Raw genomic sequence first — 22,575 nt, forward strand, 5'->3', positions numbered from 1 at the left:
ACACAAACAGAGGACGTACAGACGGCAGATAAGCACAAGAAAAGAGGTTCGCTATCATCAGCCTCTAGAGAAATGCAAATTAAAGCCCCAGGATATCACCAAGACCTCGTTTATTTATTTTGTCTTTTTAGGGCTGCACCTTCGGCATATGGAAGGTCCCAGGCTAGGGGTCTAATCGGAGCTGTAGCTACCGGCCTACGCCACAGCCATAGCAACACGAGATTGGAGCCATGTCTGTGACCTACACCACAGCTCACGGCAACGCCAGATCCTTAACCCACTGAGCAAGGCCAGGGATTGAACCTGCAACCTCATGGTTCCTAGTCAGATTCGTTAACCACTGAGCCATGATGGGAACTCCAACCAACACCTATTTTAATGAATGAACGAAGAAATAGTGATACCACTACACACTGGCCAACAGGAGGAAAACTGGATCACTCATACACTGTTGTGGGGATGTGAAAAGGTACGGCCATTCTGGAAAAGAGTACGGAATATCTCACAAAGTTAAACACACACCCACCATGCAACCTGGCAACTGCGCCCTTGGCCATCAATTCCAGAGAAACGGAGACTCCCGTTCACACAAAACCTGTACGTGAGTGTTCACAGCAGCGTTACTCCTGACAGTCAACACAATCCAAACACCAAGCGGCCTTCAATGTGTGCATGTTTAAAAAACAGTGGTACATCCACGTCACAGAATTTGACTGAGCAATAACAAAGTGAATAAGTGACGCACACAGCTTGAAAGGATCTGAAAGGAACTGGGCTAAGTGGAAGGAAAAAGCCAACTTTGGAAAATACGCACTGGATGATTCCATTTTTATAACATTCTTGAAATGACAACATTGGAAAAATGGAGAACAGATTAGTGGCTGCCAGGAGTTGGGAGGGTGAGAGGAAGGGAGGGAGACGTGGCTGTGAAAAGGTAGCAAGGGAGCTGGGGGGGTAGATCCTCTGATAGAACCAATTCTGTATCTTGACTATGGTGAAAGTCATACAAGCCTATAAATACGACAAAATTGCAAAAAACTAAATATGCATACCCACATGTGTGCACACTGAATTGCTGTAATCTAGCTAAATTCAGCGAATTGTATCACTGTCACTTTCCTGGCTGTGTTATTTTATTATGGTTATATAGTTAACATTAGGAGAGATGGGCTAAAAGGCATATAGGTTTTTTATCTATTATTTTTTATAACTGCACGTGAATGTACAATTATCTGAAAATAAAAAAGTTTAAAAAAATGCATGTATCAATAAGAATATCCACAATCACAAGTTCCATTCTAGATTAAACCGGACATCCTACCCTGTAGGCTAGACAAAAAAAAAAGTAAAGGGCTTGAGTATTGAAAGCAATTAAGCAAAACTTTATCCATTCGCAATAGGGCTGTCCACACGAAAACCTGTATCTATAGATAAGTTACCAAGATGTATAGAAGTTGAATTGTTTATAAATCAATCATATTCCTATATAAATGAAGTATAAAAAAATGCAATTTTAAAATATCATTAACACTAATACCAAAAAGCATTTCTTTGATGTAGCTAATAAAATATGTATAATAGCATTATGGAGAATATCATAAAAATTGACTGAAAGATATTAAATAAGATTTAACATGTGGTCTGTCTACTAATAGAAAGATTTGATGTTAGTAAAAAAAACCTTTCCAAACCAATCAATCCATATGTTCAAGTCTACCACTATCAAAAGCATGGGTTGTTATTTTTTTTACTACTCAACAAGCTATTCCAAATTGTATTACAGAAGAGGATCCGAGCTGTGCCTGAAGGGAAAGAACACACTAGAGACTCTTGTTCTCTCAGGACAACAAGACTGAATTTAAAACCGGAGTACGTAGGGTTGTGGGATACTGACTCAGGAATAGACAGACGAACAGGACAGGAAAAAGATTCCCAAACTACATATATGCCCACTTGCTAAATGACAAAAAGTGACAGGGATGACAGAACAGACCACTCAATGAAAGGAGCAAGTCAACTGGGTATAATGAAACTATGATGAAGCTAAAAAAGAGGGGAGAGGGACTCATCTTCTCACCATTCATCAAAATTGACCAGAGATGGGTGTTTTCCCTAACTGTAAAATCAAACATTTAAACCGATGAAGGGGACACTTTACTCCCTCAGAGAAGACTTTTGAAAATAAAGGAAAATGTTGCTATCTTTGACCCCATCAATATTAATTTATTTTTTGATTTTTGATTTGTTTAAGTTTTACTAAAGTGTAGTTAATTTACAATGATGTGATGATTTCTGCCGTACAACAAAGTGACCCAGACATATACACATATCCATTCTCTCTCAGATTCTTTTCCCACATAGATTATCACAGAACACTGGGTGGAGTTCTCTGTGCTAAACAGCAGGCTCCTGTTCGCTAACTTTTGATTTTAAAAAGACTTTTAAAATGTACATGGGAGTTCCCAGCTCAGCAGTAACAAACCCAACTAGCATCCATGAGGACAGAGGTTTGATCCCTGGCTCCACTCAGTGGGTTAAGGATCTGACATTGCTGTAAGCTGCAGTGTAGGCTGGCAGCTACATCACCAATTTGACCCCAAGCCTGGGAACTTCCATATGCCACAGGTGCAGCCCCCAAAAGATTAAGTAATTAATTGATTAAAATAAAATGTAAACGGATGAGCCACAAACTGGGAAAAGTGGAATTCCCTGGTGGCCTAGTGATCCAGGTTGTCACTGCTGTGGCGCAGGTTCAATCCCTGGTCCAGGAGCTTCCACATGCTGTGGAGCACAGCCAAAAAAAATAGCAACAACAAAAAAACAAAACAAACAAACAAAAAGCACTATTCACAATAGCCGAGACATGGGAACAACCCAAATGTCCATCGACAGATGATTGAATTAGGAAGATGTGGTATATATACACAACGGAATACTACTCAGCCATAAAAAAGAATGACATAATGCCATTTACAGCAACATGGATGGAACTAGAGAACCTCATCCTGAGTGAAGTAAGTCAGAAAAAGAAAGACAAATTCCATAGGATATCACTTATATCTGGAATCTAATATATGGCACAAATGAAACTTTCCACGGCAAAGAAACTCATAGACTTGGAGAACAGACTTGTGGTTGTCAAGGGGGAGGGGGTGGGAGTGGGATGGATGGGGAGCTTGGGGTTAACAGATGCCAACTATTGCCTTTGGAATGGATTAGCAATGAGATCCTGCTGTGTAGCACAGGGAACTATGTCTAGTCACTTATGATGGAGCATGAGAATGGGAGAAAATAGAATGTGTACATGTATGTATAACTGGGTCACCATGCTGTACAGGAGAAAAAAAAACTGTATTGGGGAAATAACGATTAAAAATAAATAAATAAAATTTTTTTAAAAACTTGGGAAAAGTATTAGTATCCAAACTTCTAAAAATAAATGAGAACATAAAAGTTGTAAATGCGTAAAGGATCTAAACGAGCAGTCTTGAGAATGAAAAAACCCTAGGGTTTAAAAAACATACATATGAAAAGCTGCCTAACCTCACTAGTAAGCAAAAAAATAAAAATTAAATAACAATGAGATTAAAATTCACAAATCACAGGTCTACAAAAACTTGAAAACAATATTACATATCAGAGAAGATGCTGAATAATGGAAACTTGACACACCACTGATGAAAATTTAAAAGCAATTTAGCAACATCTAGAAATGTTAAAAAGTTCTTATTTTGAAACTACACTCCAGGGTATTTACTCCAGAAACTCTCAAAAGTGCATATGGAGATACGAACAAGAATGTCTTTGTGGCATTGTTTACATAACGGAAAGTTGGAATAGATTTGTGTATAATCAACATGAAAAATTTCACAAACATAATTTTGAGGGATAAGAGCAAACTGGCGAAACAAATTGCAAAAAATAATACCATATGTTATTTAGGGGCATATACATATATAACTGAGTTACAAAGTCACTCATAAGCATGATAAATGCAAAACGTGGGATAGTATTTCTTCTGGGATAGAGAGGGACCGAAATGCATTCCAAGCGTTTTACCTGGTAAACTGCCTAATGGGTAATATATTCATTTGTTATATTATTTTCTACACTCATCTAAAATATATCATAATTTAAATTTAAGAAAATGGAGTAATCAGATCATAGGCCAATGCAAACAAAAAGAAAATGAGAGTGGTTTAACTACTATTTACACGTTGAAAACTACAATCAAAATCACCAAACAGGTAAAAGAAAACATGTAATGAAGGTCAGATATACAAAGAATGTGGAGGAATCATAAAAGTACAGTCATAACAACAGAAGCAAACCCACCATACGTTTTATAAACAAGCAAATTAAGTCTGCCAATAGCTAAAAGTAATTTACCAATTTGATCTCTTGACCTGTCTTAACCTAAATTACTGCGCTACCACTTCTACCCCAGGCCAGTTACTCTATAGTATATCATCCTGTTCATTTATTTTATAAAATCTAGCAAAAATTTAAATTGTTTTATTTGTATGTTTGTTACTGTGTTCCTTTTCTTGGTATGTAAGCTCTCTGCAGGCAGGGACCTCATCTGTCTAGTCTAGTGGCATTTCCTTAGTGCCTAAAACAATGCCCAACACATAGTAACCCTCAAGTAGACATTTAATTAATTAATCAATACCTTTCTTGCTCTCCCATTTCAGAAACACAAGGATTTTTATTCAAAAATTCTCTTAGAGTTTCCTTTCTTTTATTTCTTTTTCTTGGCATCGTATCTGTCTTAAGGGAGATAACAAAATTGTTACAAATTAAATTTAAAATCTGAACACAATACTACCATTTACTTGTACTTTAGTGCTTATCTCTTGACATGAAAACACAGTTGTTTCTTTATGCCCCTCAATTAAAATTATTATCCAAAGTAACAGAAGTACCTCTGTAGACAAAAAAAAATATATATATATAAATATCCTATGACAGCTTAAGAATGACAATATATTGTAAAATTATAAAGTCATGCTTGTGGGGACTATCTTCCATTTCATATTAAAAAATTACAGCACAGTCTATCATCTCTAGATACATGGCTCTGTTAAGTTTGTTAACTTGAAATTCAAAATGCATATGATACTTACTCTTCCAATCTCCAGGACTGCAGCGCTGAACTTCTGCAAAGGTTTGGCGGCCTTTTTACTCCAAGTACCTTCCTTACATTTCATTTTTTTAATTCCAAGTAGGGATTCATTCCTCCTAATACAAAAGGTGAAGTCAGTTAAAAGGATCTGCAGGAATTGACAAAACTACCCCAAAGTCATACAGCTTTGGTGCATGTTGCCACTGAAATCAGGCTACAATATCCAAAATTGGTTGTGTCCCACACATAAATGAAACTGTGATATTCCTGTTCATCAAGGAATAGTTGGCCCTGAAGAGAGCAAAATGCAAATCACACCATAAAATGTGATGAGAGCTGATGTATGATGTGGGCGGAACAGAATTGAACTGAAAATAAAGCATGAACACTTCTTTTTAAAACTGAGACGGTAACTGCATAAGAGTGACCCTAGACAAACCATCTGGCTTCCAACAGATCTCAGTGCCTTTACTTCCATCAGGTACCAGGTCCCAGCCACCAGCACCTTCTGGATCTCAACAAGAGCTAAGAAGCTTTCTAGAGGACTATGGTCAGCCCTTGGTATCCCCCCAGATACCAAAAGTCAAGGATGCTCAATATGAAATGGTGTAGTATTTGCATACAATCTATACATATCCTCCTATAACTTTAAATCACCTCTAGAATACTTAAAATACAATGTAAATTCTATGTAGATAGTTGTAACTACAATGTAAATGCTATGTACACAGTCAAAGAGAGTGTGGCAAATTCAAATTTTGCTTTTTGGAAGTTGATGGAATTTTTTCTTTTTTTTTGGTCTTGTCTTTTGTCCTTTTAGGGCCGCACCTGTGGCAAATGTAGGTTCCCAGGCTAGGGGTCTAATCGGAGCTGTAGCTGCTGGCCTACACCACAGCCACAGCCACGCGGGATCTGAGCCGCATCTGCGACCTTCACCACAGCTCACGGCAACACCAGATCCTTAACCCGCTGAGCAGGGCCAGGGATGGAACCAGCAACCTCATGGTTCCTCGTCAGATTCGTTTCTGCTATGCCACGACGGGAACTCCAAGTTCATGGAGTTTTTTTCAAATACTTCTTTTTTTTTTTTTTTGTCTTTTCTAGGGTTGTGCCCGTGGCAAATGGAAGTTCCCAGGCTAGGGGTCCAATTGGAGCTGTAGCTGCCAGCCTACACCACAGCCACAGCAATGCCAGATCTGATCTGAGCCACATCTGTGACCTATACCACATCTGGGGCAACACCAGATCCTTAACCTACTGAGGAAGAACAGGGTCAAACCCGCATCCTTATGGATACTAGTTGGGTTTGTTATCACTGAGCCACAATGGGAACTCCACTTGTAGGAATTCTTAATCTTGTTTTTTTAATCTGCCATCAACCCCTGTGGCTACCTGGGCCCTTCTCCCAAAACTGTATCATCTCTTATTATCCCTCCCTCTGTTGGTATTTATTACTTATTTTCCTTGAAACATACATTTCCTAAAATTTATATTTTTTTGATACGTATTTGTTACATACACTGCCACCCTGCTATAGCATGATCAATGGGATCCATAAACTTCACTAAAATATAAGGTCATATCAACACTGGGCAAATGAAATGACTGGGTGAATCTGGACAGCTATTTCCAGGGGTTAGGGTTCCAAATTCATTTTGGTTCCAACAGTGGTTGGCCTCTCACTTCAAGTTTGATAACGATGATCCTGGATCCTGTGGTTGGCTGGGACTCTGCAGCAATTTCAAGAGTCTCCCAGGGAGCTGGCATTCATTTTGACAAATGTTTTGTCTGCCTAAACTGCAAAACGTGGGCCAATGATCCCTGGTCCTCTGCTCTGCTGCTTGCACCCTAAGACTAGCTGCCTGATGCTCTCCAACCAGCTTGGGCTCTCCTCTACCTCCTCCCTCCCCCACCCAACCGGCTGGGTTGCTGTAATTGCAGAGAGGGATGGAGAGAACTGAGGTCGTGAGTGCTCGCTTGGGCCACCACCTTCCCAGTTCTTACAGCATTTTGCTCCATGTGCTGCAGAGCTCTCATCCACTGACTAAACTCCACTCCTCAGCTGCTTCATAGACTGCTTCCTCCTTGCTCTGAATGCTTTTCATTTTGCTTATGGGATGTTATGAAAAATAGGATTTCTAAGTTTTTAGATAATTAATGTTATTGATCTTTGATTTCATGGCTTAGTCATTGTTTTGGTTACTTGTACCAGTGCCTCATTGAGTTCCAGTGGCTGTGTGCCTATTATTTCGCAAACACAACTCTGTTGTACTTTATCTGACAGCACAAGCCTCTCCTGTTGCCTTTTTTAAAAGATATTTTTCATTATTTTAGCCCATTACATACAAACTAATCTGACTAGAACTGCATTAAACCAACAAATTAATTTGAGAATAACAGAAATCTTTACAATATTCTCTGTACACGGAGCAAATGTGTTGTCTCTCCATTTATTCAAGTCTTTTTTTTTAATATCTCTTAGTAAAAATGTTTGATCTTTGTTATATTAGCGTAAGTTCCCTCACAATTTCTGATAAATTTAATCCTCTACTTTATACAAATAGGATCATTTTTCCATTACGCTTTCTACTTGATATAGAAAAGCAATGATTTTGCATCCAGCCATCCTATGGAATTCTATTATTAGTTCTGATAGTTCTCAGTTAATTAATTGTTAGGTGAAAAAATAATTATTTGCAGATAGCAATCTTTCCTCTCCATTTTCAGAGTACTTTAATGTGGAATTCATTTGACAAACATTTTTTGAGACCCTAATATGTGATAATCACATGAATTCTAATCCTATTTCTTATTTTAATGCACTGGCAAGAACTTTCAGAACAATATTAAATGACGGAAGGAATAATAGGCTTCTTTGTGTATCACTTAATTTAACAGAAAATCTTCTTCTAAGCCTAATTTGCCAGAAACTGTGGCTAAACTTTACCACATGACTTTTTAGCACCTATGAAAGACTCCTTTGACTACCAGTGATAATTATACTTACAGATTTCCTACTATATTTACATTGAGAACAAAAGCTACATTCTCATAGCTAAATCTGTAAGTCAGTATTTTATTTTGATTTTATATACTGCTATATAATATCAATTAATAACTTTCTAATTTTTATTCTCTTTATAAAACTGTGATCAGAGCCTGGTGTGATAAATTCACTAGGAAACGTTATAACCCTGCTCTGAAGTAGCTTTATGTAAAACAAAAAGTGTTTGATCCTTTATATTATGTAGAATTGGCCTAAAAAAGTTTTTGAGCTAGCCAAATTTTTTTTTTTTTTTTTTTTTGGCTGCCCCATAGCATGTGGAGTTCTCAGGCCAGGGATCAGATCTGAGCCACAGTTGTGAACCTAGCCACAGCTGCAGCAATGCTGAATCCTCTAATCCACTGTGCCAGACCTGGGATCAAACCTGCATCCTGGTGCTGCAAAGACACTAAGGATCTCATTGTGCCCCAGAGGGAACTCCCCAATTTTTTTTTTTTTACTGCTTGAATATATTCTAATAATTTTAATTTTTCCAGGTAATAATCACTTTCAATTAGATTTTCAAATTTATTCACATTAAATTACATATACTATAAAATAATGTTTAACAACTTCCAAATTTATAACTATTTTCTCTTTGGATTACTTACATTTCACTTTTTCTTAATTTGCTGCCCAGAAAATTACCCAATTTATTCATATCTTCAAAGAAGTAACCCTAGGAGTTATCAATTAGACCATTTTATTTTTATGGCCACACCTGCGGCATATGGAAATTCCTGGGCTGGGGTAGAATCAGAATGGCATTTGAGGCCTATGCCACAGCCACAGCAACACAGGACCCGAGCTGCATCTGCAACCTACACCACAGCTTGTGGCAACGCTGGATCCTTAACCGACTGAGCGAGGCCAGGGATTGAACCTGCATCCTCACAGACATTATGTCCAGTTCTTAACCAGCTAAACCACAGTGAGAACTCCTTAATTGGAGTGTTTTAAAATCAACATATAGGGAGTTCCCACTGTGGCGCAACGGAAGTGAATCCGACTAGGAAATGAATCCAACTAGGAACCATGAGGTTAGGGGTTTGATCCCTGGCCTCGCTCAGTGGGTTAAGGATCCGGCATTGCCATGAGCTGTGGTGTAGGTTGCAGATGCAGCTCAGATCTGGTGTTGCTGCGGCTGTGGTATAGGCTGGCAGCTGTAGCTCTGATTCGACCCCTAGCCTGGGAACCTTCATGTGCCATGGGCGCAGCCCTAAAAAGACCAAAAAATAAAATAAAACAAAATAAAATGAAAAAGATATAGTTAATTTCAACTTTTATTTTTATTTTTTCTGCTTTCTTAGACTTATTTTGTTGTTTTTCCAATTTCTTGAGTCCAATAGGTTTGTGTAACTTTATTTTTTCTTGTTTAATAAGTAAAAGAAGATTTTAAAGCTAAAAATTTGTCTTTGCTGCTTTGAGTCCATTTGATTTGGGGCTTCTTCTTAGCATGATTTTCAAAAGGCTCTATACCTTTAGTCAGACTTCTTTGTTATATATTTTAATTATATACAAGTATATATGTGGTAATTTATTGCTATAAAACTATATAATTATATATGTCAGTAATTTATTTTATTACAAAATTTCAGTTTTATTGTACTGTAGGAGAATGTGAGCTTTGTAATTTTTAGTGTAGGTGATCGACTGAGCTTCATTTTACAGCTTAAGCATTACTTTTTTTTGAAATTTATTAAGGGCTTTAAAGGGTTTTAGTCTTAATTATATATTAAGTTATGTACATTTTATATGTCATTTTTACTTTTGTCTTTTTATGTATTTATTTATTTTAAGGGCCACACCTACGGTACATGAAAGTTCTCAGGCTAGGAGTCAAATCAAAGCTGCAGCTGCCAGCCTACACCACAGCCACAGCCACGCCAGGTCCTTAACCCACTGAGCAGGGCCAGGGATTGAACCTGCATCCTCATGGATACTGGTCAAGTTCAGTTACCACTGAGCCACAACAGGAACTCCCTACGTTTGTCTTTTTAAAAGCAGCCCATTAAACTCTCAATATTACTATGTTTCTGTCAAATTAGTTTTGTCTTTTCAGCACTTGTGTCCATATACTTTGATTTTTTGCTATGTAGAACATGAAAACTCATGAAATATTTTCATTGTGATTTATAAGCATTATGAGTAGAATCACCAATGTGAAAAGGGGACATTAAAAATGAGTAACAAAGATGGGAGTTCCCTCGTGGCGCAGCAGGTTAAGGATCTGGCATTGCTGCAGCTGTGGCACAGGCTGCACCTGTGGCATGAGTGGGTTTGATCCCTGGCCCAGGAACTTCCTCATGTTGCAAGTGTGGCCAAAAATAATAAGTTACTAGTTAAAAATAAAAAAATTTGTAACAAAGATATTACTTTTTCAATGTTACCAACAATTGATTAACATTTTTTAGGGGAAAAAAACAATAAAGTCAAATCTAAATCCCTTTATCAAAATAAATTCCATATGGATTAAGACACTAAATCTAAACCGTGCAACCATAAAATTAGAAGAAAATACTGCTGCCTATTTGTCTGTTGCAGTACGAAAAAAAATTTCTTTGTACAAAAATATGTTAAGCATATAAATAAACATACAAAGAAAACAGATATGACTATCAAAGTCTAAATCCACGTGTTCCACAGGCGCCTCCTCTTGACTTCCCGACCTGCAGAATCACATCCTAAAACACCTGCTCAGCCTTAACGACTGAAACCATTACCTTTGGTTTGAACTCACGTGTAAAGTGCAATCTCCGGACTCCGATCCACTCGAAGCCCACTCCAGGGGTCTTTTGTTATACCGCTGGTCTAAACCACTTATCCCATCTTCCTCTTTGGGAGTATCTATTATTCTTCAGCTGAACCACCCTGGTCAGCCCTCCAAATTTTACTGCACTAAAAGTGCCTTCTGATTTTCTTTGGTATCAAGACTATTATTGACAGCCTCCAAACACCTCATTTTGGCTATGGTTCTTTAAATGTAGCAGGACTTTCTAATTCCAGCCAGTTCTCTCAGGACCATGGCCTGCTTCATTTAACAGAAGCAATTTCCTCTTTTATATCTTTTGAAAATATGAAGCACATATATTCCAAGCTTTGGTTCTAATAAATGAAGTGCCTATTTTAGGCAGCAGAGTTTTCCAGTAGGGTTTTAGGAGAATACTTACCTTCTGCTGCCATCTTTAAAACAGACCCTGTGGTACTGCTGTTGTCTTTTCCTAGAATGAGAGAGCTAGACCTGTGTCCAGAGGGGAAATTAAAGTCCAGTTGTTGGAAGAAGAGTTGGATTCACTTGGCATCGCTCAAAACTGGCATGAAACACAACGATTTTCTTTGAGGGCAAAGAGAGCCATTCAGGCTTAGAGAATAAGAGGGATAATTTTAAGTTGTGGTACTTCTATTTGAGGAACTCCCCATTCAACATACAAATGGGCACACCCAAGAATGGCTCTGCTCGCTCATGCAAAGGAATTACAAAAGCACGGCACATGGCTAAAACTGGACCCCAAACCACATTACATACAAAGATAAACTCAAAATTGATTGAAGGCTTAAATATAAGACCTGAAACCATAAAACGTCTAGAAGAAAACATAAGCAGGATGCTCTCGGACATCAGTCTTAGCAATGTTTTTCTTTAGATTTATCTGCTCGAGCAAGGGAAACAAAAGCAAAAATAAACAAATGGGACTACATCAAACTGGAAAAAACAAAACAAAACAAAACAAAACATCTGCACTGGGAAGGAAATGATCCACAAATGAAAAGGTTGCCTATTGAATGGGAGAAGACAGTTGCAGATAATATATCTGACAAGAAGTTAATATTCAAAGTATACAAAGAACTCATAAAACTCAACATTAAAAAAAAAAAAAAAAAAAGGAGTGCCTATTGTGGCTCAGCAGAAAAGAATCTGACTAGTATCCACGAGGATGCGGGTTTGATCCCTGGTCTTGCTCAGTAGGTCAGGGACCCCGCACTGCCGTGAGCCGTGGTATAGGCTGCAGATGCAGCTCAGGTCCCACGTGGCTGTGGCTGTGGTGTAGGTCGGCAGCTGTAGCTCCGATTCAACCCCTAGCCAGGGAACTGCTATATGCTATGGATGCAGCCCTAAAAAGCAAACAAAACAAAACAAAACATCACTTAAAAAAAGAACCGAGGACCTTTTTTCCCACAAAAGACATAGAGATGGCCAACAAGTACATGGAAAGTCCACTAGTCCACTAACCATCAGGAAAATGCAAATCAAAAATCACAATGAGATTATCACCTCACAGGTGTCAAAATGTCTATCATCAGAAAGACAAACAGCAGGAATTCCTGCTGTGGCACAGCAGGTTAAGTATCTGGCAGTGTTGTATCTGGGTGTCCCAGGTTCAATCCTCAGCCTGGCACAGTGGGTTAAGGATCCAGCATTGCCTCAGCTGTGTTGTAGGTTGCAGCTGCAGCTTGGATTTAATTCATGGCCTGGGTATTTCCATATGCTGCAGGTGTGGCCAAAAAAAAAAAAAAAAAAAAAAAAAAGGCAAGGGAGTTCCTGTCGTGGCACAGTGGAAACAAATCAAAATCCATGAGGATGCAGGTTTGATCCCTGGCTTTGCTCAGTGGGTTGGGGATCCGGTGTTGCCATGAACTATGGTGTAGTCACAGCTGTGGCTGGGCTCTCACGTTGCTGTGGCTGTGGTGCAGGCCTGCAGCTGTACTGTACCTCCAATTCAACCTCAGCCTGGGAACTTTCACATGCTGCAGGTGCGGCCCTAAAAAGCAAAAAAAAAAAAAAAAAAAAAAAAAAAAAAGACAACAAATAAAAGGTATTGGTAAAGATATGGCAGGACTGGAAAACGGTATAGACCCTGTGGAAAACAGAATGAAAGTTCCTCAAAAAATTAAAACTAGAACTACTCTCTGATCCAGCAACATCACTCCTGGGTATTTATCCAAAGAAACAAAAACCTAACTCACCCCTATGTTTACTGCAGCATTATTTACAATAGCCAAGATATGGAAGCAATCTAAGCACCCATCTGTAGCTGGGTGGATAAAGAAGATGTGGGCTGTACATACACAGTGGAATGTTATTCAGGTGTAAAAAATAGTGAATTTTTGCCATTTGAGACAACATGGATGGACCTAGAGGGTATTATCCTAAGTGAAATACATGAGATAGAGAAAGAAATACTATACAAGTTCACTTAGATGGAGAATCTAAACAACAAAACATGAACAAACATAACTAAACAGAAACCAAGTCACAGATATAGAGAACAAATAGGTGGTTGCCAGGGCAGGGCGGGGGTGGGGGGAAGAGAAACAGGTGAGGGAGATTAAGAGGTGCAAACTTCCAGCTACAAAATAAACGTCTTAGGTATGCGATGTACAGTATGAAACGTACAGTACAGGAGTCAGTAACTGTGTAATAGCTTTGCGTGGTAAAAGATGACAACTAGATTTATGGTGATCATTTTGAAATGTATAGAAATATCAAATCACTATGTTTGTTGTTCACTGGGAAATGCTATCATCCAACCTGACTCAACAGCCAAAGGCCTCACTTCTTTCCTGCTCAAAATATGAGCACGCTCTACTGTTCCTCAGGTCAGCTGTATAAATATTTTCATGCTTTTTAAAGTTTTTACACAGCCATAAATCCTCACCGTCTTCCAGACGGCTGTTTTAACTGCATCTCCCCACTCTTTTTCATCCGCCTCATATATCTTTAAGGAATAATGTTACTCATTTTTAAAGTTGTCAATGCTAATAAAATAGATATTGGCAAGTACCTTTTCAAGAAGTCGTGGACAGGATTTGTTATCTCCACCATAATTTGAAATTTTTCATCATTCATACATTTGAGCATAACTTGTGTAAAGAATTCCAGGAATCGAGGTCTCTGCTTAAATTTCATAACTGCAAAAACAAGGAAATTCATAGATAAGTCACCAACGGGCATGATTATCAGCATTGAAAAGTTACTAATGCTAAGAGTCATTTTTGTCCCAACAGGCAAGTTCATCAACCCGCTTTTTAGAACTGTCACTTAAAAAAAAAAAAAATGTAGTGGAGTATAAGTGGTGAGACTATTGTTTTTCTAAGATAAAATATTCCTTTACAGTCTACATTTTATTTATTTTCCAAATACCTCAGTGTTAAGAAAGATTTCCTAAAAGTTGCCTCTAACATGTGACTAGGTAGGGGAAAAAAATACTGAAAATTGCCAGAATAATGAGTTTTTATTATAACGAATAATAACGAATTTTCACTCTATGTCACTCTGAGTTAAACAATAATGTGGCTCTTTCTTCATAGCTGAACCTAAAGATGACTAATACGTTTTTTAATTTCCTAGCTTCTGTAAGTTCCATAAAAATACCATTTACTGCCCAAATAAGCCACCATCAAGGCTCTCTCTCTCCGTCCAGATTTTTAGGTCCTTATTTAGGTCTCTTTCAGTATCAGGTAATCAAGAGGCTGTGTTACTCTGAATGGGTAAGAACAAGAAAGCTTCTGCCTCGAACAGGTGAAAGCTTTAAATAGCAGACAGCATAATCCGCAAGATGTAAGAGCTTTAAGATTAAGTTGAGTGAACAGGGAGTTCCCACTGTGGCGCCACGGAAACGAATCCGACTAGGAACCATGAGGTTGCGGGTTCAATCCCTGACCTCACTCAGTGGGTGAAGGATCTGGTGAGGCTGTGAGCTGTGGTGTAGGTTGCAGACACAGCTTGGATCTGGCATGGCAGTGGCTGTGGCCTAGGCCAGCAGCTGTAGCTCTGATTCTACTCCTAGCCTGGGAACCTCCATATGCCGCAGGTGCAGCCCTAAAAAGCAATAAATAAATAAATAATAAAATAAAATAAAAAAATAAAAAGACGTTGAGTGGACAACATATGTACACTGAGGTCACCTACCTTCTTTCACAGCACTTTTGACCGACCAATTTAAAACTATAGGGTAAAGAAATATAGGATCCTCTGCTCCTGAGAGTTCAGTCGTAACATCTAAAGTTAAGAAGAATTAGTGAGTTGTAGGTTCTCTTTAACACAAATATCCAAAAATGAAAGGGTTTTGGTGGGGACGAAAAACAGGAAAATAGCCAGTTTTTTACATTCTAAATGATGTACCTTAAGATATTAATTATATCATATTTTGGAGATTAAAAAAATCCAATAATCGCGATTATTTTCCTTTCATATTTTCTCCCTAAAAGCCAAGGAGTCCACCACCAAATATGGGAAGAATTTCCAAGGCATGAGTCTTTCTCATTCAACAGTTATTGTGAATCACCACAATAGCAGACTCAAAAACCTACCAAATGTATTAACTCTGTTTTTATAAAATTAAAAGAAAGTGTAGAATCATGAAAACCGCAGACACTGGAGCCAGGCTGCCTGGGTTCACATTCTAGCCCCGACACTTTTTAGTTATGAGACCTTGGGAAGTTACTCAGCTTCCCTGTGCCTCGGTTTTCTTATCTTTAAAATGGGGATAATAACAGCACCTTTTTCATACGGTTGTTATATACAGGTTATATAGTTTTAATCTGTGTAAAACACTTAAAATAGTTCCTGGCACACAGAAAGCACTGGATAAAACTATTATTTTTGCTATTGTTTTGTTACTGAATCGACTGATTAGCTAGGAACATTACATTGTGCTTTCGAGCAAAATGTCGGGGGTGGGGGTTGATAATATGAAAATAAGTAATTCACATTTCTAGCTCACTTTACACTTTAAGGAATTCTAGTTCTTATATGTAACCAGATAATTACAGCTTTCCCGAAACTAGGGTTACTGGTTATGCGAATAATAGAACACTGGGTTCAATTCATAAATTTCACTTGAAACAGACATGGAGTGTAAATACAGTGAGAGATCCAAGTCCAGGAATTCCGAAAAAGGACCACCACCCCAGATACAACTGAGGCACAGAGTGAGAGAGGTGAGGTGGGGCAGAAAATTGTCCAAGTAGAGTTACTCTGCAAAAGACCAAGGGGCCTAAAGCGGAGCCTCCTAACGAGAGAAATGTAGGTCCTCTCTTGTCCTAAAAGGTTTGCAGTACCTGCTTTTAAAAAATGTGAGAAGGAGTTCCCGTCGTGGCGCAGTGGTTAACAAATCCGACTAGGAACCATGAGGTTGCGGGTTCAATCCCTGCCCTTGCTCAGTGGGTTAACGATCCGGCGTTGCCATGAGCTGTGGTGTAGGTTGCAGACGCGGCTCGGATCCCGCGTTGCTGTGGCTCTGGCATAGGCTGGTGGCTACAGCTCCGATTAGACCCCTAGCCTGGGAACCTCCATATGCCGCTGGAGCGACCCAAGAAATGGCAAAAAGACAAAAAAAAAAAAAAAAAAAAGTGACAATACTTGTCATCACCAAAAACTAAATTAGTTTCTGAATCAGATTTCCAAAGTGCAAATTCCAAAACGCCAATCACTGGAACTAATCCCTTTATTTCTCAGTTACATTTTTGCCTTCGGAGCAGAGACTCAATTTTGTGTCCCCCTTCCCCAATATCTTTGGCCATGTTTGCCTCCCCCTTGGCTGTCACAGCCGAGGGTATGGTGTGCTGTGCATCTCAGGACAAAGGCCAGGGATGCAGCTCTACAGCCGCAAGTTGCCCGGGACGGTCCGCAACAAAGGATTATCTGACTCAAACTGGCAACAGTGTCAAGGTCGAGAAACCCTGCCTTAGAATGAGAAGATTTAGGCTCAGATCCAAGCCAGCTATATAATCCTACATAAGTCACTTAATCTTTGCCAGCCACATTTGTAAAAAAGCAGTTAACAATCCCTTATTAACGGAGCACTGTTAGGCTTAATGGCACAATGCGAAAGCACCGCATAAACCTTAAAGGGTGTCCCAAATGCTAACTGTATTCTAATCCTTTCAGCCAAATATTTTCTTATTTTAAAAAAACAAAAGTATACACAAAGAAAAAAAAAATGGCTACATTGCTTTGTCAGTTTGAGTAGGTGTGTCTCCAGTAAGACCAGCTGTTCATTTATTTTTTCAGGTAGTAATATTTGCTGTGGCTTCTTAGTCTTGGAAGACTTCTTCAAAGAACCCTAGAAACATTAGTGAAATGTCAGAATATACTTCGACATGTTTCAAGAATTATCATTTTCAAATAACACTTTAAATTATAATTCATATTTTCATACTTGGTAGACTAAACTATGAATCTCCATAGCTAAACGATATGAATTAATGATGAATAGTAACTATCGAGGTATTCTAACCAAATGCCACACACAGTTCTAAGTGTTGTATGGAGGTTGACCAAAATATATCTTTTCTTCCCTCTCCCTTCTTTCCAGTAACTTCTCCCCAAATTAGCCCTCCTGCCATACACACTCCCTTCTGAAAGCAGCTGAGGGTATATCTATAAGAGTCCTCAAAATAATATGCTCTTGGAAATGTATCCCTTTTCTCTTTTTTTTGTCTTCCTTTCTTTTTCCCAGAAGGAGCTTCTTTACAACCAAGCTAACTGCTTTTGCTGCTTTTCCTTTCATTGAACATAACAGCATTAGTAATTAGTGAATTAAGAATTAGCAGGTCCAGAGTTCCCGTCATGGCTCAGTGTTAACGAATCCGACTAGGAACCATGAGGTTGCGGGTTTGATCCCTGGCCTTGCTCAGTGGGTTAAGGATCCAGTGTTGCCGTGGGCTGTGGTGTAGGTCACAGATGTGACTCCGATCTGGCGTTGCTGTGGCTGTGGTTTAGGCCGGCGGCTGCAGCTCCGATTAGACCCCTAGCCCGGGAACCTCCATATGCCACAAGTGCGGCCCTAGGAAGAAAAAAAAAAAAAGAATTAGCAGGTCTGGAGTTCCTGCTGTGGCTCAGGATTGGGTTAAGGATCTGAGTTGTCTCTGTGGCTGCATGGGTTCCATCCCCCACCCAGAGCAGTGGGTTAAGGGCAAACTGCGGCTCCGAGACCCCATAAACTTCCATGTGCCACGGGGCAGCCAAAAGGGAAAAAAAGAATTAGTGGGTCTGCACTCAGCCTCCTCACCTGTTTTCGCCTCTCTGAGCCTAACAATGGACTGGTTAATGTCTCCTGTTTTCCACAAAATAGACCCCCCCCAAACCCTTACAGGCTCAGAAGGACCTTGAGTGGTTACAGTGATGTCTGACTGTAACGTAGGTATTAGCTTCCAGGCCCTACAGTCTGGGTCCAAAGGAAATATCCCAACCTTATTCTGGACTAGGGGCTCCAAGGAACGAAGCATGGGGTCCTGCCTACAATGACGCGAAGGGTCAGGGTTCAGAGTCAAGGCCAGGGTGACCCAAAGGGGCCTGGGTGATGGACTCTGAGCGTGGACACCACTTTGTGGAAAAATCCCTCAAACTGCTTCCAGCTTAATCAAAACTTTCTCTAGACAAAAAAGCCCCCTCAAAAAAAAATTATAATTAAAAAATTCATCCAGTAAAATGTTTTTTTTGTTTGTTTGTTTTTTAAGATCTTTCAACATATAACAGAGATAGAAACAGAGCTACTGCAACAGTAATAGGCTTGGGGGTAACAGTCCCTACACCCCCCAATCACTGAGGGGGCTTCAAGTAATTCCTAGCACATCTCAAAAACCTGATGAACTAAGCAGTATTTCAAAATCTGATCTACAAAACCATTTAACCACACAGTTGAAAGAAAATGCAATAAAAGCAGTTCTAGTAAGATCCGTGCTTGGGAGGCAGATATTGAAAAGTGGTCTCTTGGAATTCCTGTTGTGACTCAGCAAATTACAAACCCTACTAGTACTCATGAGGATTCAGGTTTGATCCCTTGCATCGCTCGGTGGGTTAAAGATCTGGCATCGCCATGAGCTATGGTGTAGGTCACAGGTATGGCTCTGATCTGGCATTGCTGTGGCTATGGCATTGGCCAACAGCTGTAGCTCCGATTTGACCCCTAGCCTGGGAACCTCCATATGCCTCAGGTACAGCCCTGAAAATCCAAAGGAAGGAAGGAAAGAAAGAAAAGAAAAAAAAAAAAAGTGGTCTCGTCATTCCCTTTGTGGCTCAGCGGAAACAAATCTGACTAGGAACAATGAGGTTTCGGGTTTGATCCCTGGCCTTGCTCAGTGGGTTAAGGATCTGGTGTTGCCATGAGCTGTATTGTAGGTTGAAGATGTGGCTCAGATCTGGCATTGCTGTGGCTCTGACATAGGCTGGCAGCTGTAGCTTCAATTAGACCCCCTAGCCTGGGAACCTTCATATGCCACAGGTTCTGCCCTAAAAAGAAAAAAAAAGGGGGGGGGGGTCTCAAACATAGCAGTCTCATAAAGAAGACAACTGAGATGTCACAAGGAGTTTGGGAAATTGACTCTGAACACAGCAAAAAGCTCTGACGTGTATTTACTGCATTTGATGACCTGCCCAGAATAATAAAGTCTTTAGTCTGAGAGGGACTTCAGCGAGCTTTCAGTCCAGTGTCCAAATGGGTATAGGAGGCTCTCTATCAGCACCTAACTGGACATCAGTACTAGTAATAGGGGGCTATTCCGTATTCTAGCATGGATGCCTATACGTTTTCTCTTTTTTCTCTTTTGGCCTTCCCTGAAGCATATGCAAGTTCCTAGGCCAGGGACCAAATCCGCTGGAGCTGTGACGTATGCATGTCACACAGCTGCAGCAACTTCTGGATCCTTAACGCACTGTGCCTCAGCAGGAAGTCCCTTGATAATAATTAAAAGAAAAAAGGAAAAAGCAGCTCTTCGCTACTTATTAGTTTTATGGAAATAATGACAAATGAAAACCTGATCACTTTTTTTGGGGGGGTGGGGGGTCTTTTTGCCTTTTCTAGGGCCGCACCCGGGGCATATGGAGGTTCCCAAGCTGAGGGTCTAATCAGAGCTGTAGCCGCCAGCCTGCACCACAGCCACAGCAATGCGAGATCCGAGCTGCATCTGTGACCTACATCACAGCTCACCGCAAGGCCAGATCCTTCACCCACTGAGTGAGGCCAGGGATTGAACCTGCAACCTCATGGTCCCTAGCCGGATTCGTTAACCACTGAGCCACGATGGGAACTCCCTGATCACTTTTCTAACATGTTTACTAAGACTACATGACCTCTCAGAAAATTCCACGAACTTTAGGTTTAAAGATGAGAAACAAAGAACAGGTACCTCGTCTTGCACCTCTTCGTGTTCAGCAGCACCAAACAGAGATTTGCATCCAGATGTGATGTCCAACATCTTTTTTCCATAATTTATAATTGCTACTGCCAGGTCATACTCCTTCCACGAACGCAGAATCTAATTAAAAATATTTCTTAATTATCTGTAGGAAACGCGTCTATTTTCAAGTGTCATGTATCGTCTGCCATAAATTCAGAAGTCTCATTAATGTTTTGGATCTAACTCCCCCTGACTTGATTAAGGAAACTGGGAGTTTACCTATAGATCATATTTCCCTAGGACTAAAACAGCATGATTTCACTATTTTATTTTTGTTTATTTATTTATTTATTTTGGTCTTTTTAGGTCCACACCCGGGGCATATGGAGGTTCCCAGGCTAGGGGTCGAATCAGAGCTACAGCCACCGGCCTACACCAGAGCCACAGCAACGCCAGAACCGAGCCTCGTCTTCAACCTACACCACAGTTCGTGGCAATACCAGATCCTTAACCCACTGAGCAAGGGCAGGGATCAAACCCATAACCTCGTGGTTCCTAGCTGGATTCGTTTCTGCTGTGCCACGGTGGAAACTCTGTTTTCACTATTTTAAATAAAAAGACAAAAAACCCAGGAATCTCATCAGTAATGAATTCCCATCTCTCTGGGACATACCACCATACATCTTTTGTATAGTAAGTTAACTATTAAAAAATATTTCCACTTAAAAGATCCGTGCTAAAACAGAATCATTCTTAAAAGCCACAAAACCACCACTGCTTGCTTTGAGTTGTCTTGCATGTGAAATGACACAACAACTGACCTCACGGTGTCTTGGGGCTGGCGGGGGAGTGGGAGGGGGATTTACAGCAGTAAAGGATTTACCAGACATTGGGGCAGTGACCTCGACTAGAGATCAGCTGGTTTGAGCAGATTCTCCACAAACCCTGGGGGAAGGACAAATTGTACTCGCAGGAGAAGGGCCCGCCCTGCCCTCTGGTCCACATTCCTAGTCACTGATCGTTATCTGGCCTCTTGCAACCTGACCCTTAGCCACCTCTTCAACATCATCTTCCACGATTCACCTCCTTGTACGTTAAGCTTACGATACATGGAGCCCAGAGTCCACGGTGTCAGGACTTGACGGTCTCCTCCAGCGGAGGCTTTTCCCAGAACGGCTCTCCCCCCCACACACACCTATTTATTTAGCTTTACCTGGTCATTAAAACCCTGGCTCTGGCATTAACTCCAGGAAAGCGTCCCTGGCCAGCAATCTGATTTGCATACACCTTGCTCTAACGAAGGATCACATGAAAGGGACACATTCACTATGACTCCCAGAGGGCAATGCTCTTAGGGTACAAATAAGTTTGTATGAGTTTGCTATCTGTAGATGAATTCTGTCAGGTTGAATAGGCTAGGATTTAAGATAAGTAACAATGGTTACTTCCCGGGCAAAGAAACGACATATACGGAGGTTGAAGAGCAGTGAGTGGCTGCTTGAATCTGATAAGACCGACTTAACACAAGTGGTAAGAACTGAAATATTTCTGTAGGGCCAGAGCAATGGTGTTAAATTAATGCTGACTGTGGAACAGAATGTGGGAAGGAAAACAATGAAACACATTTTGAAAAGGTAGAGGAACTTGGGCTGAGCAGGGCCTTGAATGCCAAGCCCAACAGTCTAATTTCATCATAAAATTGATATGAGAGGGAGCAAGTTTTGTTATAAGAAAACAGAAATGAGCTAACGTTTGTTCCTTGTTCACCTCTGTTTTCCAACATATATGGTTTATAGAGAACTGTGCAATCATTCCTCTTTGTTTTAAAATACCAGTGGAAAATACCAAATGAGAAAATAATTTTTCCAATCAAAAGAAAAATGGCCAATTCTGCTTAACATACCAAATGGTGAACAGAAATTTTTTTGATGTGCCAGATGTTTAGCATAAAAGTTTTTTTTTAACAATGTGAAAATAATGAAACACTTAAGATGACATGTCTCAGAAGTGGCACTTCATTTAGAATTCTAACAACTCAGAAAAAAATGGAGCCATCTGGAAAGATTACCAATTTTTAAAACAGAACAGAGAAAAAAAACAGGGCCATTTGACTAATTGGGCTTTACCTGTCTTAAGAGAAAAATCTATATAAAATTTATTTATATCAAACGAATGCCTCAAATCTGGGATTCAGGATTAGCCAGGCTCCTGGGTCTCTTGGTCCAGCTGGAAAAAAACTTCCAAAAGGACAAGTCTCAGGTTATTAATTTGACACCAAACCAGCTCT

The 22,575-nt window shown here is 39.8% G+C and overlaps 1 protein-coding gene across 15 annotated transcripts in view; it reads right to left on the bottom strand.

Moving 5' to 3' along the window:
- Positions 1-22,575, bottom strand: part of CFAP54 (cilia and flagella associated protein 54) — a 312,009-nt gene that overhangs the window by 170,598 nt on the left and 118,836 nt on the right. For 14 of the 15 annotated variants that reach the window (XR_014804323.1, XR_014804322.1, XR_014804320.1 and 11 more), the window contains 6 exons: positions 20,298-20,426; positions 17,119-17,233; positions 15,079-15,168; positions 13,952-14,078; positions 5,127-5,241; positions 4,673-4,770 (listed from right to left, as the gene is read on the bottom strand). Coding sequence is in view for 10 of the 15 variants with exons in the window: in XM_084957512.1 (XP_084813638.1) it covers positions 4,673-4,770; positions 5,127-5,241; positions 13,952-14,078; positions 15,079-15,168; positions 17,119-17,233; positions 20,298-20,426 (674 nt within the window). In the remaining 5 variants the exon portion in view is untranslated. Of the gene's footprint in view, positions 1-4,672; positions 4,771-5,126; positions 5,243-13,951; positions 14,079-15,078; positions 15,169-17,118; positions 17,234-20,297; positions 20,427-22,575 lie in introns of those variants that run through there. The other variant, XM_084957521.1, reaches the window with a different exon arrangement.

This window comes from Sus scrofa, chromosome 5 (genome assembly GCF_054392235.1).
Source record: "Sus scrofa isolate SSC_HxYL_T2T_F1_AM1 chromosome 5, Sscrofa_HxYL_maternal_Yorkshire_Landrace_v2.0, whole genome shotgun sequence".
Taxonomy (NCBI): domain Eukaryota; kingdom Metazoa; phylum Chordata; class Mammalia; order Artiodactyla; family Suidae; genus Sus; species Sus scrofa.